This window comes from Aedes aegypti, chromosome 3, assembly GCF_002204515.2.
Source record: "Aedes aegypti strain LVP_AGWG chromosome 3, AaegL5.0 Primary Assembly, whole genome shotgun sequence".
NCBI classification, from domain to species: Eukaryota; Metazoa; Arthropoda; class Insecta; order Diptera; family Culicidae; genus Aedes; species Aedes aegypti.
Window position 1 is genome coordinate 185,190,978 of NC_035109.1, and position 24,645 is coordinate 185,215,622.

The 24,645-nt window shown below is 36.7% G+C and overlaps 2 protein-coding genes across 3 annotated transcripts in view; one reads left to right on the plus strand and one right to left on the minus strand.

Moving 5' to 3' along the window:
* Positions 1 to 4,184: 4,184 nt before the first annotated feature.
* On the minus strand, positions 4,185 to 8,228 carry LOC5577353 (THO complex subunit 7 homolog). The gene is made up of 4 exons (XM_001656379.2): positions 8,143 to 8,228; positions 7,993 to 8,085; positions 7,813 to 7,933; positions 4,185 to 4,934 (listed from the first exon to the last, which is right to left on the minus strand). Exons 2-4 carry the CDS (start codon positions 8,000 to 8,002, stop codon positions 4,403 to 4,405), a joined length of 663 nt encoding a protein of 220 aa, XP_001656429.1. The 5' UTR covers positions 8,003 to 8,085; positions 8,143 to 8,228; the 3' UTR covers positions 4,185 to 4,402.
* Positions 8,229 to 17,557: 9,329 nt separating this feature from the next.
* The window catches only part of LOC5577354 (E3 ubiquitin-protein ligase RFWD2), a 75,853-nt gene continuing 68,765 nt past the window's right edge, over positions 17,558 to 24,645 (plus strand). For both annotated transcript variants that reach the window (XM_001656380.2, XM_021849020.1), the window contains exons 1-2: positions 17,558 to 17,704; positions 17,998 to 18,116. In XM_001656380.2, coding sequence (XP_001656430.1) covers positions 17,621 to 17,704; positions 17,998 to 18,116 — 203 coding nt within the window. In that variant the 5' untranslated portion in view covers positions 17,558 to 17,620. The remainder of the gene's footprint in view (positions 17,705 to 17,997; positions 18,117 to 24,645) is intronic.

A 24,645-nucleotide genomic window follows, 5' to 3' on the forward strand; every position in this document is an offset into this window, starting at 1 on the left:
TTGTCATAAACTCCAGGCTTCAATAGCGAGAGCTAGTTTTGCTAGGAACCATTGCAGATATTACATTAGATACAACATATAAACTATACATGTTTTCATTGATTACCCATTGGCAGTTTTATACACGACTATGGTCAACTCTTTCTATATAAAAAACACGATACTATAGTGAATGCTTGAACATTATTGGACTATAATAATTAATTTATGATGATATCAGTAACTATTCCCTACACATTCATCGAATTGGGTTTGTCTCGAGTTCGCCAATAATCAGTTGTGTTCTAGAGTTACCGTTGTTTATTTGGAAGTAATGGGGAAAGTGTACCGGTTATGGCCATAGTGGTTCTATATTTGGCCATAGGTGAAATTTCGAAAATATTCACATTTAGGATCTTTTTGAATAGTTCAACGTGAACACATAATTAATATCTTACTACTAAAACACATAAAATAGTCAAAAATTTGAAATCTATAAATTTAACAGGTATGGCGAAATAGGGAACCATTATGTCCATAACTGGTACACTTACTCTGGTTTAATTTTACAGAAATTCTGTCGAAAATTTAGCTTGAGTTTTAATTTTTCGTTCGATTTGAAACTTGTAATTCTGTAAGGATTTTTTTTTCAGAATACTTTGAAATACATTCACGATTTTCACCACAGTTTTGTCTTCAACCAACATTTTTCCAGATTTGATGAGAAATGCTTCTAGTAATTCGTTTTGCATCTCTACTTCAAAATCTTTGATGAATTTTTGCCAGTAAGTTCATCATGAACAGGAATTATTCTAAACATTATATTACGAGTACCGTAGTTCATGTATTTGACTTTTTTTTTTCGACTGAAATCAGAAATATAAAATAGTAATTCATATCAATACTTGTTTTTAATTATGAATCGTGGTTTTATGGCTAACCAGCCGAGTGGAAGTTTAACAACTACCGAAAAGCTAAACATTACATATAATTTGCAATTGGATTAGATGGACAAATAGATGTGAAGATTTGTGAAAAAATTACACGTCTTCTCAGTGAGAATCGAACTCACGACTCCCCGATCTCTAGGACCACGTGATTATTGAGCTGAAATCGAATTCAGGTTAACTTCTGCGTTCATGAGTCCTCTCATGGCGTAGTGGTAACGCGCCCCAACTAGAGATCGGGGAGTCGTGAGTTCGATTCTCACTGAGAAGACGTGTAACTTTTTCGCAAATCTTCACATCAATTTGTCTATCTAATCCAATTGCAAATTATATGTAATGTTTAGCTTTTCGGTAGTTGTTAACCCATATCAAGTTAATGATCGTCTCGTAAAAAAAATGATATGTGAAATTTCCAATGCGTCATCTTTTTGTGTCATTCCGGATAGCTTATTGCTTAAGATTTGAAATTACTGCATTCTTTACATTCTAGATTCACCCAATATGTAGATTGGTTACACATGTAACGAATTTTCATTTCACATACAACGTTTCATTTTTAGTCATTTTTATGACTAATACTTGTAATTTTGAAGTCACTTCTAGGTCACTTTTTGGTCACTATTTGGTCACTATTTTGATCATTTTGGTCACTAAAGTCACTATTGTTTTGCTGTTTAACTGCTACCAGCCCTGTATATTTCTCCGGATACCACAATGAAGCAGAAGAAGTTCTTCATGGCGCGGAACTTCTTCGAGTATCAAAAGGAGACCGTGCCAATCATCGTGACAAGTAACTTCAACATCGATTTGAGCAAAGAGGAGTACACAGAGTTAGTGGACTTCATGGACAAGAACCTCTACCTCAAACTGGCTTCGGAATCCACTAAAACAACCAATCTTAGTGGATCATGAATGGACCTAACGTTCAACCGGTATATTGCGGCGCTCATTTTAAATCCACATCCAGCGGCGGCGGTAACGCGCAGAAGATATGCGCGCAATTCAAACGCAACGTCAAAATTCAAGTAGGCTTGGATTTTTTCGTTATTCAAGGACGCAAATGTTTCAAATTTGCTAAATCTGAAACATTTGGTGATTTTCATTATCACTGCGACGGTATATCGACATTTTCAGATAATCGCATTACGTGGATTTATCTTGCAGAGCACAATATTTGTTTGGAGAGCAAAAGTTACCGCTCATGCTTCATCTTCCATCGACCGGTTCTATCGGTGTTGAAGTGTTAACCGAACCAACCAAATAATAACACTCAATGTCCATAATAGATCAGAATTGACATGCAACAAATAGTTTGAAAATTGATTAGATTTTTTGTCAGTACCTAGAAATCTTTCATAAGCTCGTGAAAGTCCTAAATCAGGAAATAGAAGAAGCTAACGTTATCCAACGTCAACTTGGCGGTCGTATCTCGGAAACAACCTCTTACTTTTTTTATGCCACGATGTAGCTCAAAGTATAGGTAATCAACGGCAAAATCAAATAAATGAAATAAGACTTTCTTAAAAATATATCTTATTATAGATTTGTTACTGCATCACCTATTTCCGTTTCGACACGAATGCACCCTTCTGGTAAAAGGTCGTAAATGATTTCACGATAAACAGATTACAGTATGCATTATTTTGAATTTTCTTATTATCCTAATATTTTTTATGATTGAACCATATCTGTAAAAACAATGACAAAGGCTGTATTCTAAAATCGACATATTTTTAATGTTGGTCAATTTCTGCATGAGCAACCGCTCATATTGACATCAATTTGTTTTCATAGCTGTACATTTGTATGAAAAGCATCATTCTTCTTTACGTTCCCACTAGAACCAAACCTGCTACTGGCAAGGGCTCACTATATATTCGTTTAAAGATTGCTTCTAGAGTACAGCAAAGTATTCGTTCAGGATTTTCTATTCTATATATGGGATATTTCTATTTTATTCAATGTAGTTCTCTAATGGTTTCTCCAAAAATACTTTCATACATATTTTAAGAATACCTCCGGACATTCAGGTATTCAGAAAATTTCAAACTATTTTATAATAATATTTACAATATTTTTATATCCTGCCAATAAAGAATAAAATAATATGTCAATCAGTCCACAGTCCGGGAAGTCTAACCCACTGCCCATACAGCAGCCAGTATTTATAGCTCAGGAATCCAGTAGGTACGAACAAGTAAAAGGTACCAGAGTCATAGGGTAGTATAATGACTATTACTTGATATACATAGGTAGACATGGCAGTCCTTTCCCCTTTAGAAACTTTCTAATAACTCTTTAAAAGGACACCTACACGTTACAATAACTCATACGATGAACAATCGAAAATATGCCCAGAAAATTCCACAATTTCATCTTCAAATCACACATTTACTCATGACTACAACAAAGCATTCAAACCATTGGATTCACACTGCTAAACATAACATTTGACAAATTCGTCAACACTAAAGAACAATTCCGTTCATCTCAATACAATATCTCGCTACGCAAAAGAACAACTGTTCACAATATACGACAATTTCGTCAGCTCCAAAGAACAATTTAGTTCAACTCAAATTGGCAATTTCACCATACTCAAATAAATAAAATTGGCAATTTCACCATACTCAAATAAATAAAATTTGCAAACTCGTCACCTCAAAGAAAAACGATAATTGTCAACACACGTTTCCATGATCTTCGTCGCCACTTTTATATCCTGCCAATAAAGAATAAAATAATATGTCAATCAGTCCACAGTCCGGGAAGTCTATCCCACTGCCCATACAGCAGCCAGTATTTATAGCTCAGGAATCCAGTAGGTACGAACAAGTAAAAGGTACCAGAGTCATAGGGTAGTATAATGACTATTACTTGATATACATAGGTAGACATGGCAAATATAAATAATTTGCTATGGATTTTTATCGTAAAATCTCAAAAAAAATCCACATACATAATTGTTTACAAGGATTTAGCAGCAACTTTTCCAGAGATCCCATTAATAAAGTTGGTCAAAACTGATTCCGATGCACTAGAAATGTTCATGAGCTTTGTAGTAGATGCCTGAAAGAACTAACATTGGTATTTCTTTTAGAGTTTCTTCGTGTATTCCTTTTAAGGATTTTTACAGAAACGTTTCAATACATTTCTCAAAAGTTAGCTACAGAAATCTCAAGCTCTATGCGTTTATCCAGAAAAAAAAGCTTAAAATTCTTTTTATTTTTTTTTTTTTTTAATTAAAAAAAGGCAGAATTTGATAGATGAAAATGTATATTCTACTGCAATATAGCTTTTTTTTAAGTGGGTTACCTAGTTTGACTCGACGATATTCTTGAACGAACAACTCGCATTTCGTTCACTTTTCGGCGTCTTCCAAAAACGTCTCAGATGAAAATAAAATTGTTTTAGATTCGTTTATTTTTGATGAGGACGTTTTACCCTAACGACTATTCCTATAATACCAGCTGAACTCAACTCTTCCTCGGCGATTCGTTTTCAGTATCGTCGATCATAACCGTATCACTTACAATAATCGGTTCATCGTCGCACGACATTTTGTCCTCGACGATATCTTGGCAATCCTCCTCGATCGCGTCCAGCTTGTTCTGCAGCTCGACGATCGATCGCATCAGAACGGTAAAGTCCTTCTTCTTTGTTTCCAGCTTGCGCTCGAGAACTGCCTTCTTCTCCTGCAGTTGATCCATTTCCTGCTTCAGCGTTTCCAGCTCCTTGATTGTGTTCTTCCGGTCAGGCTGCTGGCTGATGATTTTGGCCAACACATCGTACTCCATACGGTTTTTGCGGATTTTCTTGGCCAACACCAGGTTCTGTTTGCTCTGGACGATTTGTGTTTTAGCTGTTTCGATTCCCGATTCGATGGTGTCGGAGATTGTGGCATAGTTCTTCAGCTCCTGCTCCATTACCCGGGCAGAGAAATCCGACTTTTTCATTGCAAATTCGCATTGAGCCAACTGGGCGAGCAATCGATCGTGGATGGCTTGACTGGAAAGGACAATTAATCATAAATGAAAAAACAATCGTCAAATATATTAACTAAGAATGATAAGCTACTTTCTGGAAGTTTCTTGATGAGGATGTGAAAAATTCCATCATCGCCCAGGGGCTTTCATTATTTTGATTTTTTTAAATAATAGTTCTCACTTCTTCCAAATCAGTCTCCCAGGAATTTTAGAAAATGGTGTCTTGATTGAGAATGTTCCCGAAATCCTAAATACTTGATTTTCTATTGGACTAGTAGGCCTACTACACACTTAAACAGACTCTATGAGTTCGGTAAATGAAATTACCGAAAAAGATCGGTGATCAAAAAAATTACAGACGTTTCGGTACATTCCGGCTTGTTTACTGAAATCTGCGAAAAAAATTACGGAATTTCGGTGAATTGATTCAAGATCAACGATATCGGTGAAAATATTTACCGATAAATCGTTAAACAAGCTCAAGTGCTGACTTCGGTGAAATATTTTGCTGAACTGTCGGTAATGAATACCGTAGTCGGTAACTTGGAACAAGAAACGTCAAATCCGCCATAATGGTATTTTCAATCCACTCTTGTACATAAACTGCGATATAATATGTAGACCCGTTCCATTCCGTTTGTTTTTGGGAAGTGTTCTTCAATCTCTGCTTGGAAGAAGTGATTCGGAGGTGACTTTACAGGTTAGTTATTTATTAGTTTTTAGGCTCACATCTGAGCATGATCTGTAAAGGATCTGTACATATATACTTGTTGTTATAGGATGTAAAGGAGCACGACTTATATGAACCCTTCAATGATGCACCTGGAGTCAGCAGCATTTCGTGATGGTACAGAAAATGTCGAGAGAGGGAACTTGCCCCACCAATTGGAAGATTTGTGCCATAAAGGAGATTATGTGTGCCATGTAAATAAATGTTTGTTTTTAAAATAAGCGTATGCATTGATTTGTTACATTTCAAAAATATCTGCAATTTCGCTTCCTCAATCCAAAATAACCGATGATTCGGTAAATACCATTACAGGGTAGAAGCGGAACTTCGGTAACCACTACCGATCTACCGGTAATTTTGACAGATGATCCGTCGGGATCAAATTACAGTCCTTTCGGTATTTTTTTCGTTTACCGAACGGATTACCGACCGTTCAGCTGTTGAGATTTCGGTAAACGAACTACCGACGTCGGTGATTTTTTCTAACTGTGTAGGCCCTAAATTTAAATTGCGCGCGCTTTCAAACTGCATAGCAAATTTTTGAGCTTCTTCGCAGCTAGTTATTGTTTTCCTTTTTCAATGCCGGAATTCGCTTGTTTTTTTATATATTTTAGATAATTTTCGAAAGTGGTTGCAGCCAAGGTCTAACTGTTCATAGCAGGATCACGAGTGCGTTGAAATTGCCTTCTCCTCACGTTTTAAGACGGATCAAGAGTTCAAGATTATCGTCTATAATCACGGATTCGAATTTTACTTCACATTTTGGTATTGCAATCCTCCTGGCTTCAACAATGGAATTTGTAAAAGTTTCAAGAGCATTGTCAATATCAAGTGTTGTTGTAGCGAAATGTTTACATCAAGATTACTATCGATATAAATATGAAAATAATTGAAAGTGGAGCTGATAAGATTGAGAATTGATTCATGTGATATTTTAGTGTAACAGGGACATGGTCAGAATCAAAATCAGTATTAGTAACCAGTTGACTACAAAGGTGACTAGAGTCGGTTAAGACCAAATTAATCGTAGAAGGGTTTCTTCTATAAGAGGAAAAACATGTAGGGCTATTAGGGTATTGTATTGAGAAATATCCTGAAGAGCACGCATCAAATAAATTTCTGCCTTTGGAATTGCTTTGCGAATTATTCCATGATCGATGTTTAGCATCAAACCAATGACAAAAAAAAAAAAGATTTATTGCAAGTCATACCATTTAATTCCACTAGAGTTTGTATCATTTGACAGATACGCGTATTTAGACCTCAACTGTAAGGCCATCTTCAGTGTCGTGTACTAGACACAGCAAAAAATTTTGGAACACTGCACACCTTCAGGAAGTTCAGTCCAGTTCTACCTAGAGCCACAAGAAAAAAGCTAGTACAAGCAGTTGTAGTTCCATTTCTAACCTACTGCGATGTTGTGTATTATACCGGTTTGTCTGCAGCACAGAAGGAGCAGCTCAACCGCGGCTTCAAGGCGGCGATGCGTTTCGTGTACAATCTTCGAAGGCGAGAATCGACTGCTGCGGTACGGGGTTCAATCCTTGGACATGAACTCAGCGTTAACTACCAAAATCGTATACTCTGCTTCCTGCGACAAGGGTACTATGGAAATCTTCCCGAGTATCTTCTGCGCCACCTTCAAAGAGGACAACAGGATCGTTCCCGATGCTTCATCGTCCCACGACACACTACCTCAGAACGGAAAAGTGTGCTAATAGCCGGAACTGTTGCCTGGAATGCGCTTTCTCTAGCAATAAAACAGCAACCAACTTATTATTCATTCAAGAATGCGCTTAACGCACGTTGAAACTCATTTCAACTTCAAATTTAATTAACTTTCGTTACCTATTTGTAACTACTTTTGTGATTTCTAGTTTTCTACCTGTAATTTTCTTAAAAACACTGTTATTTTTTCCTTGACCTGAAAAATGGTAAAACCGCCAGGGTATCGTTGTTACTAAATAAATTACAAATTACAAAATACTAGACTCGAGTGATCGAAGTCGAGTCTAGTACACGACACTGAAGACGGCCTTACAGTTGAGGTCGAAATACACGCATCTGTCAAAAGATACAAACTCTATTCCAAATACTTGTACGAATGTAAAATTGAATAACTGTATGTGATAAAGAGAATTTCCTAGCAAACGATTTACTTTATACGCACCTGTTTTCTGGACTGTCCGAAGAATTGCACCACTTGACGAAGGTTTTCAGCAGATCATTCAAACGGCGGTCGTCTCCTGTGCCATCGCCATCGATTTGCAAGCGGCGTCGAATCACTTCCTCTGGAAAGGTGAAAAAGAAATGAATGTTGAGCACTTAATTTCCTGTCGAATTAACTTACCGTCCGACATTACGAATGGGAGAGCTTATTCAAAGGAAAGATCAACAGATTGACTACAGTTTAATCAATAGAAGATAATCTGTGATTCGTTGGCTTCGTTCCGTTTCTTTTTTTTTTTTCTTTGCGGTGTCTGTGTCAGACGGCTAAGACCTTCGTTCCGTTTCTGTGGCGTGTCGCGGAGTAAACACCAGTCGGCGATTAAATGTAAACAAATTTTCCAAACGTCAGGCGAAATCGGATCAGATCGAAAACTTATCGAGCGAAAACCGGGTTCACTGATTCACGCACCCGCGCGCGTCAGTAATCGAGCAGATAAATATCAGCCTCGCGATACATACACGCAAACAAATTTTGTTGTATAATCTACCAAATCCATGGTAGAATAGGGTCCTAAAGCCCTGTCCCAAGTTTAGTGCCAAACGCTTAAGTTTAGGCCAAAAACACATGTTTACTCAATTTTCTAATGTTTTCCGTTGGTTTAAGTCCAAAAACATTTTATTAGATTTTGTCACATCCTTTGTCTTAAACTCAAATTTTGGGTGTATTTTGTTTTGCGTGTCCCTTACGAAATGTCAGATAGGAACAACCCCAGTGGTCGAACTAAAACCCCTGTGGTGTTTTTGTCGACTAAGCGAACGTCAAACATGATCAAAAGTGTCAAGGTTGATTTATGGACCAAATGTTTAAATTAAAGTTTAAACATGATATAGCCATTATTTGAGCGGGAAAAATTGCTAAAGTAGTTACAGTAACATGCTTTTTCGTGTTATTAAATAATAACAAGATTTCATTAAAAATTTTAGGGCCCAATTAAGAACTGCACCAACGATTTTCAACCGACTACAAAAATCTGTTAAGTTTACTATAATCTGGTGAAAATCACTGAGCGTTGCAGTAAATTTGACAATGTCCATAGTAGCATCCACTACAAAGCATTGTATTTCAATCCGTGACACCCACCGTATAACACAGTGTGGTCAAAAGTATGATGCTAAACTTCTCAAATCTAGAATGTTTTTAGTCAAAAATACTACAACTCTGGTTAAAGAGTTCGGTTTTGCGTCGTCGGATTGATTTTGCTGACGGATTCGCGCGTTTTCGTTGCCGCCGAAATGTTTTTCCCCCTGTTTTGGAGCGTCTTGCTGGGTAGTGCTTCGTGAAGCCCAAGCAGGACAGTTCGGTTTTGCGTCGTCCGATTGATTTTGCTGACGGATTCGCGCGTTTTCGTTGCCGGAGAATTTTTTTCCCCCCTGTTTTGGAGCGTATTGCTGGGTACGTATTTGGGAAGGCCCAAGCAAGACGGTTTGTTTTCGGGACGCCAAGAAGTTTTGCTGTCAGTGTCAGTTTTGTGTTCAGTCGAGAATGGATTACCAACTGGTGAGTTCGTTTCATGCTTATGATAGCACATATTTTCTTGAAAGCGTAACTTTTACGTAATATTAAAACAAACTTTGTATGGTTTGTCACTATAGGTGTCGGCATTATGCTTTTTTCTTATACAATTTGAATATACATATAGTTTTCTCTTTTTGACATTATTAAAAATTATCTTTTGAATTGTTCGACATTGTGAATGTTGACGTATTTTCTAAAACTTCTTCCATATCGAGACAAAATGCACAGTAATACTCATATGTAATTTTCAAACAAACTATGTATGGTTCGTCACTACAAGTGTCGGCATTATTCCTGTTTCATATAAGTTAAAATATATACATGTAATTTTCAGTTTTCGTCATTAATAAAAACTTCTTTTGAATTGTTCGACATTATAGATGTTTACGTATTTTTTCCAAAAACTTCTCGAGACAAAAATACAAAACTAGCTTTAAATACAAGTTCCCCCTTGTCCATGGATCGCATCACCGACCAAAGGTGACTCCCAGATCTTTTCCTCCCTCACTAATAAACACCCTTCCCGTGGTGATTGTGGAGATGCAGAGGTATTCTCGGTCTCTAGAAGCAACAATCATTACACCCTAACATTCCTTCCCCATCCCAACTGACTGTAAGGACTTGGCCGGCGCCGTTATTGATCAATAATATTAGATCTGCTAAAATTGCACTTCGAGAGTAAGCGGAAACTCCCATCCCTTATTAGTGATGTTGACTATGTTTTGGTAGAGTTAACAGATTAATGTAGTCGCCCGGATAAAAACGTATCATTCAGTGAATGGAATAAACCATTAATGTACAATATAACGTATTGGATACAATACAGCGTATTGTAATTGAATGTCGAAGCAATATTATTCATGTTTGGATATACAATTCAAAAACAATATAATATATTGAAACAGAACATTGTATTGTTTTTAATTGGTTTTATACCTTACAATTTTGGTCAAATTCCTATTTTTGCGTAAAACAACTCTCGATTACTTTTTCAAATCGACGTAAGTAACTTTTATACGGTTTTGAGAAAATTAATTAGGAAAAATCACAATCTATCTTCTAAAACTGTTTTAAAATGAATCACTTTTTTAGCATTTTTTTGCCGTGATCTTCGCTTAAATTTTGCATACACTCAGCTCACGTTCAAAAACTAGGTAGATTCTATTATTTCCCACAAAAATAATTATAAGAAAATGATAAGCCGTTTCATTCAGTTACTTTCGACGTTTTTCTACCAGTGTAAAATCGGCTCAAGTAGTGTTTTGTTTTGATTCGTGGTTAAGTCACTTTGTCTCTCCATACAGTGGGGCGGCGAAAGTAGTGGTTAGGTTGCGAAAGTTGAAAATCTTACTTTCGTCGTTTTGTAAATCCGGAAATTAAACGTTCTAAAAGTGAAAAGTTGAGTTGGTACAGAGCGGTACGTGTAGAATTCCGCCTGCTTAACACGTAGGATCGATAAAGTAAGTTTGTATACTTTTTTGACTTGAGTCTGTATGAATAAGTTTTCGAGAACTGTTGCTTTTTTCTATGTTGCTTTGCTGAAAGAAATAAACAAAACAAGTTCAAAAAGCAAAAAATGATGGGTGGAAAATATTCAAAAAGTAAAAATAAGTAGTTTTTTAGAAGTCACTTGACATTAGCTGTAACGACGAATGCAATCATGATACAGTTTGTTGAATTGTTTTTGTATTGTACAACAACACACGAATTGCTTATCAAGACAATACATGAACAATATATCGTATTGTATTTTCAAAATGTTTGTATGAGAAAAAATCTATATTTGTATTGTTACGATACTTAACCACCCATACATTATATTGCAAAAATCTCATATACCATACAGTGAACTGTTCAAAACAATATGTTGTACTGTAATTGTATTGTCATTTTACAATATACCACAGACAAACAGACGTCGCACTCTCACCGATGTCCATCGACCACCTTTTTAACGGCCGATTCAAATGTATGGTAGGTGGCCAATCCACCACCCGCAGCGCTCGCATCGTTTTTGTTCGCGTTTGACGTTTACACACTACCGCCATCTGTTGGTCCATCGGCCAAACACACCGATTTTAGCATTGGGCGTACATGTCATCGTGACTATGATTTTGATCGGGATTTGTTCTAAGTGTTACGTCTGTTTGTCTGTGAATATACTGTATTGTATTTCCAATATATTGAATGGTACTGTTTCAATACGTTATATTGTTTTTGTATTGTATTTTTTATCCGGGCGGTTGAAAGTCGTTGGTGCAGCTCTTAATTGTACCATGGATTCGGTAGATTATACAACAAAATTTGTTTGCGTGTAGGCTAGGGGAAGTGGTTTACCTAGCTTGAATGAGTGATGAACTTATCGCTGAGAAAAAGTAGATTTTGTATGAAATTTGACAAGTATTTGAATGACAGATTCATCCTTGTTCATCCACTTCTCCTAGCCTATTACAAAAGAACCAACTTCTACACCACTTTTCTGCTCAGCAAGAAAAATCCACCATACACGATTATTGTGATTTTCACCAATGATTAAACTTTCATGGCGAAATTGAGAAGCTGCCAATAATGTACTGATCGTACATTTTCGAAAACCATTTACCTTTAATCCTTGATTCCAGTCACTTCCAGCTGGTTTCGACATGATAACACGACCTGCTGGGGCGTGTGAACAATGACGATGACTGTAAACATCGGAGGACCAGCTGGTTTTGTTTGTAATTTCTTTATTTATTCTTACGATAACTTGTTAGTGTACACTTTTTATAAAGTCAAGGAAACTTTGAGGAAAATACATATTGAAGTCGAAACTAACAAAATTACTTAATAATGCAAAACAAAATGACTAAAGGAAACAAAAAATAAGATACAGTGATACCTCCATGAGTCAATGTTCCATGACTCGATATCGACTCATGGAACCAAAGACAAATTAAAGACCTCCATGTCCCTTGAAGTTGTTCAAAATTTTATGGCTCATAAGGTAATCTAGAATGCCGTGAAAAGTGTACTGCGATCTGTCAAACTTGGGTACCTTTTGTACTACCGAGGGACGAAATGCAGTACTAGAAGTGGTACCCAATCTGAGCCCGAGTGTGACGGACCTGATGGAACCATACTAAAAACAAAATTTCATGATTACTATGATGGTCCCTAGAAGCAGCTTTCCAAAAGATTGCTGTTCCATGACTCGATATTTCCATAAGTCGATGGTCCCTTCAATATCGACTCATGGAGGTTTAACTGTAATTGCAAAAAAGGAACAAAGAAAGTTTGAAGTTAAATTAAATTTTTCATCGCACTCTTAAAAGACGATTGCACAGACAAACAGAATAATAGCTAGAATAATTATCAATTTAAAACATAGTCACATGAACATTTACGCCCAATGCTAAAAATACTTCATTTGGCCAACCGCGAACTAGGTGACGGTAGTGAGCAAACGTCAAACTCGAACAAAAGTGATGCGAGCGCTACGAGTGGCCCGTCGGCCAACGGGTCCTAAAGCCCTGTCCCAATTTTAGTGTCAAACGCTTAAGTTTAGGCCAATAACACATGTTTACTCAATTTTCTAATGTTTTCCGTTGGTTTGAGTCCAAAAAACATTTATTTTAGATTTTGTCACACTCCTCGGCTTAAATTAAAATTTTGGGTGTATTTTGTTTTCCGTGTCCCTTCCGAAATGTTAGATAGGAACAACCCTTGTGTCAAGGTTCATTTATGGACCCAATTTTTAAATTAAAGTTCAAACATGATAAAGCCGTTATTTGAGCGGGAAATATTGCTAAAGTAGTTGCAGTAAGATGCTGTTTCGTGTTATTGAATAAAAACAAGATTTCATTAAAAATTTTAGGACCCAATTAGGCGCTATTCTGCTGTGCGATGAAAATAATTAGGGATGGCACACAAATTATGTCACGCTAAATTTCAACTTTTTTGACCACCTCCCACCCCACCTTTGTCACGTTTTTTGTATGAGTCCTCCGAAAATTTTGTAAGGCTTTTCGCGCTTGGTTTGACCACCTCCACCCCCACCCCCCCTTGGAGCGTGACGTAATTTGTGCATGACCCGTTAGAGTGTTACGTCTGTTTGTCTGTGACGATAGTGTTGGTATTTGTTTTATTTCAACTGGCAATCCGTTCCAGCAGGTGGCTCCGAACACCAGCAGGCTTTTACCACTCGCCTATGTGTGCCTTGGTATGATGAAACAACGAGTTCGTTCTTACTGTCCACGTTGTAGCTGTGGCAGGATATATTCTGGTTGGTTCCCATAGTAAGCTTGCCTCATAAAAGTACAGCTATATTCAGATCACTGAAGTCCAAGTGGTAAAAAAATCGCAATGGACCAAAGCACGAGTTCACTATTTGACGTTTGAGCGGAGCCGTGTTATTTATGTGTCCATGGCATCGCTCAAACGTCAAATTAGTAAACCTTGTGCAGTGGTCCATACCTGACCTGAAAATTTACTACCCCTTTGATGACTAATCATTAACACTTTTTCAAGTGCGTTTCTTTCTCAGGATGAGAACCGTTATACCGATTTGTTTACCTTTAAGTTAAAATTTGACATTTCGATACTTATTTTCCCATCAAAAATGTTATGTCGTTTTTCTTTATTTGCACCGCCTGCACCGTTTTCCCACCTGTGTAGCAAAAGTTGAACCCAAACGGTTCTTTTATTCCTCAGGTAGCACACCGTTTTTACATTCGATCGCCACCGGTGCAGAAAATCCTACACCCTGATCGAACTGGGTGTAGCAGGTAATGCATTCTTTTTATGAAATAGATTTATTTCATAATTGAACCTTTTTACTCGTCTTATTCAGTTATTCAAATAAATATTCTTGGCATTTATAAATGCTACAAAAACTATTGTCACGCGCTCACTAAATCGGATCGCGCGTGTGGGACACACGACGTGTGACTCTTTCCCGACATGACTGTCAAAATGACTTGTGTGGCGCTGCATTCTTACGATGTTTTTGAACACAGTGCACTATTCAAATATTAGTCACGACGCTTGTAGATTAAGAAAAACAATATTTAAAGAAAAATGTTTGTCCTCATTTCTGTCGGATCCATAATACAATAAATAAGCTGAGAAGCAGGTTCTGTCCCAATGAGGACGTTAATGCCAAGAAGAAGAAGAAGAAGAAGAAGAAGAATAAGGGGTACTATTATGTGAATATATTTTATCAATAGGAACTTTTACGGCTTATGTCAGAGTAGGGAATTCTTCGTTCAGATGTTTGCATGTAATCCAAGCAGTAAGCACCATAATAAAAAAACGACTGAAAAATTTTCCGAAATTTGCTTAGAGGTGCCAATAAAATAGAAACAGCAGTGGCTGGAGCTGTATGTTCCTATATATTAAACTCGGATTACAGAATCTCTGGTTATATTTTTCAAAAAAAATTGACGAGAAATCGACATTGATTTTTTTTTTGGATTCTAATGCAATGATTGATTTTCGTTGCTCTCTTTGCATTCATTAAAAAACTGAGGGCTTGTTCATACATTTCATAACGCAAAAATTGGCCATTTTGGACACCCACCCACCCCCTCGTGACGCTTTTCGTACTGATATTGTACAATTTTTGTACGAGCCGTAACAACGTTAGGACACCCACCCACCCCCTAAAGCGTTATGAAATTTGTGAATGGGCCCTGATTCACCTTCCCAACTAACATTTAGTGCAAATGTAAACATTCTCTAGGCCCTCTTTATACGGTTTTATGCTGAGTAAAGGCGCTGTATATACGAACGAAAGCTTCTATGCGATCCTTTTACCAACAAATCTAGCGAATCTACTCAGCTACTTTTCAGCTGTGTTGGCAGCTCTTATTCATACCGATAATTGCTTTATCTCGACAGTTATACGACAAGTAGCTGACATCTTCGGAAGGCGCTTTCTCAACCATTTCGCAACTGTTGAATAATTATTATACAGCTGCACTATATTATCGATTAAATATTATTTTCAAGCTGTTTCACAGCTTCCGGAATTCATATCATAAGTATCTGAATTTAATGTTCCCAACGTTACCTGCCACCGCTTGGAATCGAACTCACGATCTCTGCATCCACAAGTCTCGGCGCTGTCCTTGTTGCCACCACAGTCTATATCGAAAGGCAAAGAAAACACACTGTTTTGTTCTACATCGAAAACGGTTCACACAATATTTTATAATGATCGTGAAAGATGCCATAGCCGCGCTTACACCACTTCATCAGGCTGTAAAAGGGTGCGAAACGTCAAACGCAATGTTTACATTCAACAAGCTGAGTAGATGCGCCACAATTTGTTGTTTTACAGCATACTGCTGTATGCTCGCTGTATAACTAACGACAAAGCGCTTCTTAAATATATATTGAGCAGCATAACAAATCATATTGTATGGAAGCAGCCGGATTGATGATGGCGAGTTTAATTCCACATCATTAGGTTGCTATATTTTACGGTGTTGAGTTACAGCTTAGTGAAAGCAGCAAAAGCAATAACTGACGAAATTTATTCAGCTAAGATTTGTAGCTGCAAAACGTTTGCGTTACAGCTGTATTAACGCTAATCGTTCTATTTTTGACAGCTTTCATTTTTTGCTGCGTTCGCTGCTTCAATTCAACTGTTCAACTGTTATACAGCACAAAGCAAATAATCTTGGCTTATAGCGCTAAAATTGTTAGTTGGATTTTTCATCGTGAGATAGAAACATTGCGGAAATATGAGTTTTGGCGGTATTATTAGTCAGAGGAGATCGATGAAGTAAAATAAGTCCTTACAGTATTGAAATATGAAAATTTTGAATATTTTATATTGAATTAGGAAATATATATATATATATATATATATATATATATATATATATATATATATATATATATATATATATATATATATATATATATATATATATATATATATATATATATATATATATATATATATATATATATCATGGCATCAGTTCACAGGAAAAACAGATTTATTTACATTTATTTTCGTCCACGGCATATTAATGTTTTCAGTCAGTGCTAATAAACACTGTTAACAAACTATCCAAAACACAAACTAATCTAATGTTTCCGAATCTCTTACAGCACATAATGAATAACAGAAACTGTTTGAAAAATGACATTTTGTTTTGATCAGAGTCTTCACTAACATCATCATATGCTACGTTCAGACTAGAGCAGATATGACGGTAAACGGCGAAAAAATGTTAAAAAGGTGATTCATTTTAATACAGTTTTAGAAGGCAGGTTGTAATTCTTTTTAATTAATTTTCTCAAAACCGTATGAAAGTTACTTACGTCGATTTGAAAAAAAAAGTAAACGAGATTTTTAGCTCATCGTCCTTCATCATACTGCATCGTAAAATGTTCCGTAAATGGATTGAATTTTCAGTATTGATCCAAAGAGAAGGTCGATAAAGAGAAATCAATCACTGCAAATACGCTTAAGCGCGAGATTTTCTTCTTTTTTAACGAGATTTTGGGCCATAGGCCGGTTTATCTAGGAAAAAAATGTTTATAAGAAAACAGAAGGGTTAACTTTAAATAACATGGTACCGTTGCTTTCAAGTTTTGTAAAAGAGTGAAAGGGGTCATTCATATATTTCATAACGCCAAAAAATGACCATTTTGGATACCCACCCACACCCTCGTAACGCATTTTGTATGGATATTTTTTTCAAATTTTGTATGAGCTGTAGCAAATCAATGACACCCACCCACCCCCTTCAACGTTATGAAATTTGTGAATGGGCCCAAAGAGAGAAGATTTTGCCGTGAGATGAACTGTTTCGGCACTCGTACACGATGTGCTAAAATCAAACATGCACTGTACGTGAGTTCGAGCAGTAGATGCAAATCACCCCTCGATTTCGCCGGTTGCATAAAAAGTTCATTTAATGAACTCCCTAATGAAGTGAGAAGTGTAGCCAGTTGGTTTGAATTAGTTTGAATCTATAATAAATACGATTCGGACACTTTTTCATGCTCTCACTGACGATATATTATAGCTAGTAGCTGTTTTAACTGCATTATTCTCTTCAAAAGGTTAAAATAATTTAGGTCATAGCTGTGATGCATTTAAATTATGTTAAGTTAAAATATGAACTAAAAATATAAAAATCATTGAAATTTACAATTTTGCAGCACGGCAACCCTGCCGATATCTGCGGCCATTCGCGAACTTCATTTTCCTCGCCTGTCATGTCGTGGTAATATAATGGCATTCGTTCGTTCTTATCTGCTGGTTAGATTCAAAAATTCCGTGCTAACGCAAAGGTTCTCCTCATCAATGTCCGATAAAGTACGTGTCCATACAATTTGCCATTAGAAAATGGTTGAAAGTTGATCGTTGGTGGTGAAGATTGGTGATTAATCGCGTAAAATATTTTTCTTTTCCCGACACCCCCTTCTTTTCACGTTCTGCTGCGGCTTGTGCAACATTTTCGTGGCTTGCTTCGCCGTCATCATCGCCTGCTGTGGTCGTTGTCTTACTTTTGTTGTTATTCTCTCCTGCGCCTGCTGCCCTGCAACATCACATCACAATCGGATCGTGCCATCGTTGTTTAATCTGACCTCCGGGACCGGAATCCGCAGAGAGGTCTCGTGCTTGGCGTGTATTCCACCGACGACGGTAAGGACGATGTAAAGTTCACTAAGTTCGCCCAAAAGTACAACGAATCGACGGCTGGGAAACTCCTGGAGCAGATCAAAATGTGAGTAGCCATGATAATTTACTGCAATCAAAAGGGCGATAACAATATGTTCGGCAGGGGTTCCCAAGTCAACTTTTTTCGATTTGTTTTACTTATTTTGGTCAACGAGACAGTTCAAGACCAACAATTGAAAAGGCCTCAAGTCCAAAATGTAAACAAATCGGGTTTCTGCTGATTTTAGTGTAAAACAGTCTATTCTTACTGAATCATACATTAGCCATTCAAAAATATGCATCAAAATTGAAAAAAATACATTTTTCTAAAAGGCCCCATCTCATTTCCCACTAATTGGGATATTCATCGCAAATGCGGCCTTTTCATAAGAAGGCCTCATTTCTATATTCAACTGGAAACGAGTTGAGGCCTTTTAAACAAACATCAAAATAGCAATTAAGATCGCGAAAAACGTTCCAAATTCACTAGGCAGATGCAAGTTATACTACAGCCGCTCCGCTCTTTATATTATTTTACCCAGCGATTGTCTCAACGGCGAACATTATCAAGTTTCCCGTCGGGTTTCTGTGGAGTGATGTATGTTGTATCATACTGCCTAATAATACCTGTGTCAGCCTGGCTGTACTTCACAGACAATCAACAAAAACACGATTTGGTTTCAATTGCATGAAAAATAACGTTCAATTGCAATATTATTTCAATTGAACCAATATTTCCATACATTTTCTCGACGACAAACTCGCGTAGCACATACATAATGTTTATGGTTGACGAAGGGTTCAATCAATCACATATTTAATCGACCGCACGAATCTTCTCTTGCTGTAGGGATCTCCATGTACTTTACTTCACCACTTAACACTCTTCTACACTTCAAATTTCTTATTTCATCATCAATTTTGAATGATTTTCAAAAGGCCACATCAGAAGATGATGAAAAAACAAGCCACAACTAGAAGGCCTCAACACATTTTAGAGTAAACAAAGGCGTCAACTCACAGGCCTCATCAGCGTCGGCCGGCGTCTATGGGCACAAATGAAAAGGGCTGCACAGCTTTTGGTGAAATAAAAGCCTCATTTCCTTTGACTCGTTTTTTTTAGCAGGATTTTTTGCTAAAATGATAGTAATGAATATTCATAGCTATAAATCAGTTTATCCATCGACTTTCTGGACGATAAAATAACATAAAATGCTTAAATTCATAATTTAAATTTGATTTATTGTTTGACAAAACAAGATTGCATTTTTCTCATTGTTTACTTTTTGGAGATGAGGCCTTTTGAATTGTTAGTCTTGAGTTTAAAACCACGCGGAATGACATTCTGTAGAAAATGCATACAACAGCCACCGTAATAACATTTGTAATAATATTCATTTTAACTAAAAAAATGCACAAATTGGTCCATTGTTGTAAAAATTTTATGTTTTTGTCAGTTTTAAGTAAGCTGTGAACATAATTATATTTTAACCTTTTGAAATTTCCGATATTACTGAACAATTAGTGCGCAAAATTAGATTTGTTAGTAAACAAAATTATAGGAAAAATTCAGAAGAATTCCTTAACTTTCTTCCTATCATCCTAATTTTGTAATACTAAATTATGCTACTACAGGTCGGACTCGATTATCCGGAGACTCGATTATCCAGAATTTGTTTTTTGATGTTCTTGTTTTTCAATTTTTATGCAAATATCTTAGATAATTTGGTATTGCAATATACAATATGAATGGTTTTGCAGTTTTGAACGTATTTAAGAAAAGGGGGGTTTGAAAAAGTGTTTTTTTTTTGCATGCTGGTCAATTTTTTTGTTTTCTTGTAAAGACCCCTACTGCTCCTAGAAATTTCTGGCTACACCACCGCATCATATAAATAAAACAACAAAAAAGATAATATTTAAGTTTTTTTTTATCGAAGATTTCAATTTTTTTCTTAGTGATGCGATTATCCGGATTGAAAAAAAATCGATACTCCGGATAATCGAGTCCGACCTGTATTATCATTTTGTTAAAAACATTACATTTCATTTGCCGTAGCAGTTCAGATTTTTTACAGATGAATTGAATTCTTCAAGCAGTTAAAAAACATCGCTTTTCAATGGACCAATTCACGGGTTCACCCGTTGACGTTTGAGCGGTGCCGTGTTATTTACGTGACCATGGAAACTAGTGAATTCGGCACGTAAATAACACGGCACCGCTCAAACGTCAAATAATGAACTCGTGCACTGGTCCATGGACCAATGCACGAGTTCACTAATTTGACGTTTGAGCGGTGCCGAATTCACTCGTTGCCATGGATCAAAGCACGAGTTCACTAATTTGACGTTTGAGCGGTGCCGAATTCACTGGTTGCTATGGTCACATAAATAACACGGCACCGCTAAAACGTCAAATAGTGAACTCGTGCATTGGTCCATAGTCACGTAAATAACACGGCACCGCTCAAACGTCAAATAGTGAACTCGTGCATCGGTCCATTGGTCCATAGGCCAGGGGAAGTGGTTCACCTAGAGTGAATTTCTGTCAAAGAAAAAGTAGATTTTGTATGAGATTTGACAGAAAAATGAATGACAAGTTCATCCACTTCTCCTGGCCTATAGTAAGAGTTGGTTTTCATGGCTACCTTGATAGTCCCTTGGATCACAGTTGCACTGGCTGCCCCCTTCAATCTATCTATCTATCTAGGGTAGGTGTTCCAGTTATGGACATAGTGGTTCCTTATTTCGCCATACGTGATTACCTTAATGTCTTCTAATACTGAAAATTTGTGTGTATTGTAGTAGTTAAATTTTAAATATATCTTGATGTTAAAACAGCCCTGGCCACGATCACAGGGTTTGACGGCGCCAAAGTAGAAGGTGCACCATAATAATACCCGTCTGTGAAACATATCACCTTCCCAATACTTTGGCACACCTCCAACGGTTCATGATTTATCATGAAACGGCTGCATTCAGGCGGAGGATCTGTTAATATGTTTCGGCATATTATCAGGTCCTCTTCGAACGGAGGGACCGCCAGGGCTCATTAGTTACTTATAAACCAGTGCTGGTTGTTGATGTTTCAGTTCGTTTACACGAGCTGTAGCATCCTTTGTACTAATCAGCAATGGTGGGTAAGTTTCGAAGCCAACGTGTGATCAATCGTTTTATAATGCAACAAAAGAATGGGGGTTTGGTGGAACTGTGCGTTACTCGTCGTTAATAGATTTAGTGATTGTGAGGGTGCTAATAGTGATTTTATAATAAAATTTATGGTGATGAAAATTTCCCTCCCCTTGGTTATGCGACCTTGCCGCGATGGGAGGGCATAATCCATTAGCCCATATGATGGAAACCAAAGGCGTAACCTGTAGTGGTGGTATCACATTTTGGCATTTTTTGCTTAAAGCCGCGTCATAATTCATATGGCATAGACGCAATAATATCTCGGATGTGATCCAACGGACATTCTGCGTCATTGATAGAATTGATGCCCATTTCAAATAATTAATCTATTCGAAGTGGACATTAATACTATTGGTGACGTTCAGTTTGCATTTTGCTAACCAGAATGATCCGTAGCCACTCTTACTATTAGCTAGTTAGATACATCGTTATCATATACGACGTAGGGAATACTTAGGAACTCTTAGGAAAATGACTAGTAGATTCACTGAGTAGAAATAAGTGGCGACAATCTTATTTTAATATGGTTTTTACATTGCCATAATAAGAAATACCTCTTTTGTAATAGCGGTATAAATAATCTAATTCCAGCTTCATTTTCGCAAAATTTACAAGTAGAAAGTAGGCGTTGTGAAGCATTGCATTTGCCACCGAAAAGTGAACCATGTAGGAGACTGTAATAGAAGCCTAAGGTAACTTTACTCTTCAATATTCACTATAAAATGACTATGGAAAGTAAGACGCTGAGATCGATCATTAGGGTACACTTGCTAGTTTCGAAAAATTGTTGAACAGACAAGAAAAGCGACTTTTTTCTTTAAGGATATATGAACCTAATGACCAATAAACACTTTTAACAACAAAAAATAAAATTAACTAGAACTACTACTAAACAGCCTAATTTTGTTAAAACTTGACGACACTTGACATTTAAGACTCTAATCTTACGTAAAAGACAATAGTAATCAGAATAGCACTTGAATGACAAATTATTCAAAACCATTTCGACTAGACAGTATTAGTAATGCACTACTATTTCAAACAAATTCTACACTACTGTTTCATACAAATTCTAATGGAGCTGCTGATTTTCATAATGCTTCCTTTTCTCAGAAGCAAGGGAATATGGGTTCTTTTCAAAAACTACCACGTCACAGTACTAATAAAAAACAGTGTTCATGTGGGCGCCATTGCCTAGTCCGTCTGAGTATTGGTCCTGGTAGAGGGGAAACTTGGCAAAAGCCAGACCGAGGGTTCAGCCTTGACAAGTTAAGCTGTCAGGCAGCTCCAACTGAATACCATAAAAAAAAAAAAAAAAAAAAAATTTATGGTGATGAAAATTTGAAAATGAAAGTGTAAGTGATTCTGATAGTTTCGTTAGAAATATAATAATAATGATGTGAACTCTACTAATTTAATAATACATTGTGCAATCATTTCTCTGAATATAAACTTTATTGCCTAGTTCTTCAAACGTGCATGATAAAAGTGTTAATAATGACAGCGAGTGCAGAAGAATGGATCAAAGTGATTTTTTTTACTGTAACTTTCTTGATCATAGTGCTAAATCTTAGTTTGAAAAGTAATGACTCTACAGCAACAAAAATAATGATACATTTAAATTGAATATTTTTTTATTTATTTAGTAATGCTAACAGATGGTAAATGGTGATAACAATGAATTTATATGAAAATGGTGTGATGTGAAAAGTGATATAATGGAAAGTATATCGGAAGTGTATTACGAAAGTTGATGAGTGATAATCGGTGATATACGTGATAGTGTCGAAAATAAAAGTGATGATAGTGAGTGATTAAATGAAATGGGAAATGAGGACCTTTTAATAAAACTATTTCGTTCTTCACTTTAACCACTCTAGTAGCATTTCAGGCCTTATCATAGTTTGATAGTAGTCTGAACTACTAGACTGCAAAACTACGGCAAGGGCTGATTGCTACTAGCGTACACAGTGACCATTTGAGCAACATTGCTTAGGAACGTCTGTGTGATGAACGCAATAGAGGCTTATAAAAGCAAATGCTGGGAAAGAGCATAGGGCAGATTAAGAGTGCCAATACTACCCCTATCGCTACTGACAAAAAAAAATCTTGATGTTAAAACATTCAAAAAGATTTAAAATGTGAAAAATATCAAAATTTCCCCTATGTCCAAATAGGGAACCACGATGGCCATAACTGGTACATTTCCCCTATCTTCTATCTATCTATATAAATAAAAATGGAATGGTGTTTGTATGTCACGAAATGGCTAGATTAACTGTCTCCTGACCAGGGATTGAATCCTGAAAAAATTGAGAGAATCTCTCACGTATCGCTCTCTGTAACAATCATAATATGCTGCACATTGTATATCGTATGCTTTACATACATATCGTATGCTGCTATAACTTTGATCAGATTGGGGGGATACTTGTGCATGATAAAACCCCTCTAAACATGCTCCAAACCTGGGGGACACTATTTCTACTGAAAGCTCGTGGATTGTTTATCGTGCCAGTAAAGAAAAACATCTACCCCCAACGGTAAACAAGCGAGAAAAATGGATTTTATCATTGCTCTCTCTTTGGGGCTCTCGTTCGCTGCTTCCATTTATCAGACTTGTTACAACTTGCGATACATTGACGATCGTGGACCGCAACAGATGGGATGTTTTTCTTTGCTTGCTTTGATCGTGCTTCATAGCACAGTCTGCAATGCCTGCTCCTGACAATACAGCATTGACCGTTAAATTTGTAAATGATGACCACGGTTATATTTATCTCAGCCATTGTTTATCAGGGCTTTGGACCTGTAGCTCTGGTTCTCAATAGTTTCAAGTTTTTCGGGCTGTTACTTTGGTGAGTTCCAATTGTTATGGAATGTACGTTGAATCATGTGAAAGTCACTCAAATTATGAAATTTCATGAAAATTGATAGAATGTGACACATTTTCTTGATTCTTTGTCTTCACCGCATTTTTGCGGTGTGCTGCTCCATAAGAAATGCCCACAATACCGCAATAATAGGACAGGTGAGCTGAAAATCACATACAAGATATTGACATTATTTATCAACATATGAAAGAAAATATTGTATAGACATCAGTGCTGTAAAACGGTGAACAGAGTCTGTTCATGCACACCAGAAAAATGCCACCGCATCGGTGGTTCATTTTGTGCGATTGCGTTCTTGCTTTCTTTGCTCACGATCGCCCGAACACATATACTGTAAAGGGCATCGCATCATTTTATTTTGACATGCAATCACGCGTCCGATTCCCTGTGATATTTCTACAATAACACCACATATCGGTCAATTTTCTCAATACTGTCGTACATTAGTTTGTAATCTATCTATTATAATCATAATCCATCCAATTATTCACAAAAAAAAAGCTATGAAAGGAA